General features: G+C 43.5%; 1 protein-coding gene across 1 annotated transcript in view; it reads right to left on the reverse strand.

The window, feature by feature from the left end:
* chrnb1l (cholinergic receptor, nicotinic, beta 1 (muscle) like) overlaps positions 1–1,794 on the reverse strand; it is a 14,873-nt gene that overhangs the window by 11,540 nt on the left and 1,539 nt on the right. Inside the window, exons 2-3 of the mRNA XM_016570254.1 lie at positions 1,333–1,466; positions 876–920 (exon numbers count right to left, since the gene is read on the reverse strand). Of these exons, the coding sequence (XP_016425740.1) occupies positions 876–920; positions 1,333–1,466 (179 nt within the window). The remainder of the gene's footprint in view (positions 1–875; positions 921–1,332; positions 1,467–1,794) is intronic.

Below are 1,794 nucleotides of genomic sequence, written 5' to 3' on the forward strand. Positions count from 1 at the left end.
TATATGCAAATGTTGGGGGCGTAACTATTAGTGATCCCGACTGTAACGTCACAGTCAGTGTTATGTTCTGATTCGCCTATTTTTCAGTGGTCTTTTGCATGCACGAGATTTACATAAGGACGAGGAAACAATGGTGTTTGAGGCTGACGGTATGTCATTTCCATGTACAGAACTATTATTATTCAACTATGCCAAGGTAAATACAGTTTTCCATTCTATGGCACCTTTAAAGGGGACATCGGATGCAAAATTCACTTTTACAAGGTGTTTGCATATAAATGTGTCTTAGCAGTGTGTAGACACAACCACCCTACAATGATAAAAATCCATTCAATCCTTTTTTTTAATCCTCAAAAAACCTTTTGATTTTCTGAGCAGTATGATGTCATATTGCTCAGGCCCCTCCCACGACCACTGAAAGACCGCCCATATTAGCATATTTCAGCCCTCGGCCAGTAGTACGCTGTCAGCCATTTCCTCTGCACTCGAGCAGCTGTAGCGACAACAATGTCTCGTAAGCAATGCAGGTGTTTTGTGGTTAGATGTAAAAGTGAACATTAGATTGTCCCAATATTATGTCCCATTTAACCATTTGTCCACATCATGGACATTTTGACAAACCTATTTGGAACAAATTCCCTAAACCTTATTCCCTTAGCTAATCCAACCGATTCTTTCTCTCACACACACAGCATCATTCTACTGAGCACCATAAGCACACTTATTTGCTCTACATCTGAAGAAAGCACATAAGACAGGTTTAAAAAAAGAAAAGAACAGCCAAAAATGACTTGTGGTTATAAAAAGTGACAAGTCAATCTAAGCAGAAAATAAACAGCGGTTAGGACGGATGAGATAAATGATCTGCCTCTCACCATATTCATGAACACGTTTGTTGTCATCTCTTCATTCTTCTCGTTCTGTGAGAGAGGAGAGATAGTGACATTAGTGCAGCTCTAACGCGTGTCGAGTGTGGCATGCTGTCACAGTCCGTCCTTCCATATGAAAGCTAATGTTCTATGCATGGCTTGATGCCTCATGGCTGGAAGGTGCTTGCTGATAGGGGACTAAGTGCTAATGTTTCTCTAATGTTAGGGAAATGTTGCTGAAGCGTTGGCTGCACGGCCCAGTGGGCTCGAGAGAGGCAGCTGGGCAGCTGATCTCCAACAGCCTGCTGTGAATGTCACCGAACACAAACTGTGTGAGTGATTACAGAGAGAGAGAGACGCTTTGGAAATAAACAATGAATAAAGAGAGGATCAGTAAGTAATTCCACATAGGAAAACGTGTGTATGTGGACGTGTTTATGCATGAGTGTTATGTGAATCATACCAAGCTGATGAGCTGTACTAAAGTCATTCCCACTCGGACCATCACTCGCTCATTCCAGGTACGCGCTGGCCGCACCTTCAGGTTGTAATCCTGAAACAAATCCTCCAGTAGTCTCCGTTCAGCCTCGGATGCCACTGAAAACACACACACACACACACACACACACACATGCTTGTTTTATTTCAGCAGGTCATTAACTCCTTTCCTCTCCTTGTTTCTTAATCAACATAACTCCACCACAGACTTGTCTATCTCTCTCTTCCTGTGTCTCTTCTGACTTGTAGTCATAAAAAGGGTTCCCTTTCATGGAAACTTCGAACTGCGTCCTCTAGGGGTCGCTATGGGGAACGCCTCGTCGTGACCAGTGTCTGAAGCATACATTGAAAAAACACCAACTCGTTGGCCGGCGACAGCCATGACGTCACTACCGGTCCGACTATAGTATAAATAGGCGCCGGGAGC

Source organism: Sinocyclocheilus rhinocerous, unplaced genomic scaffold (genome assembly GCF_001515625.1).
Source record: "Sinocyclocheilus rhinocerous isolate Xijiao unplaced genomic scaffold, SAMN03320098_v1.1 scaffold831, whole genome shotgun sequence".
NCBI lineage: Eukaryota > Metazoa > Chordata > Actinopteri > Cypriniformes > Cyprinidae > Sinocyclocheilus > Sinocyclocheilus rhinocerous.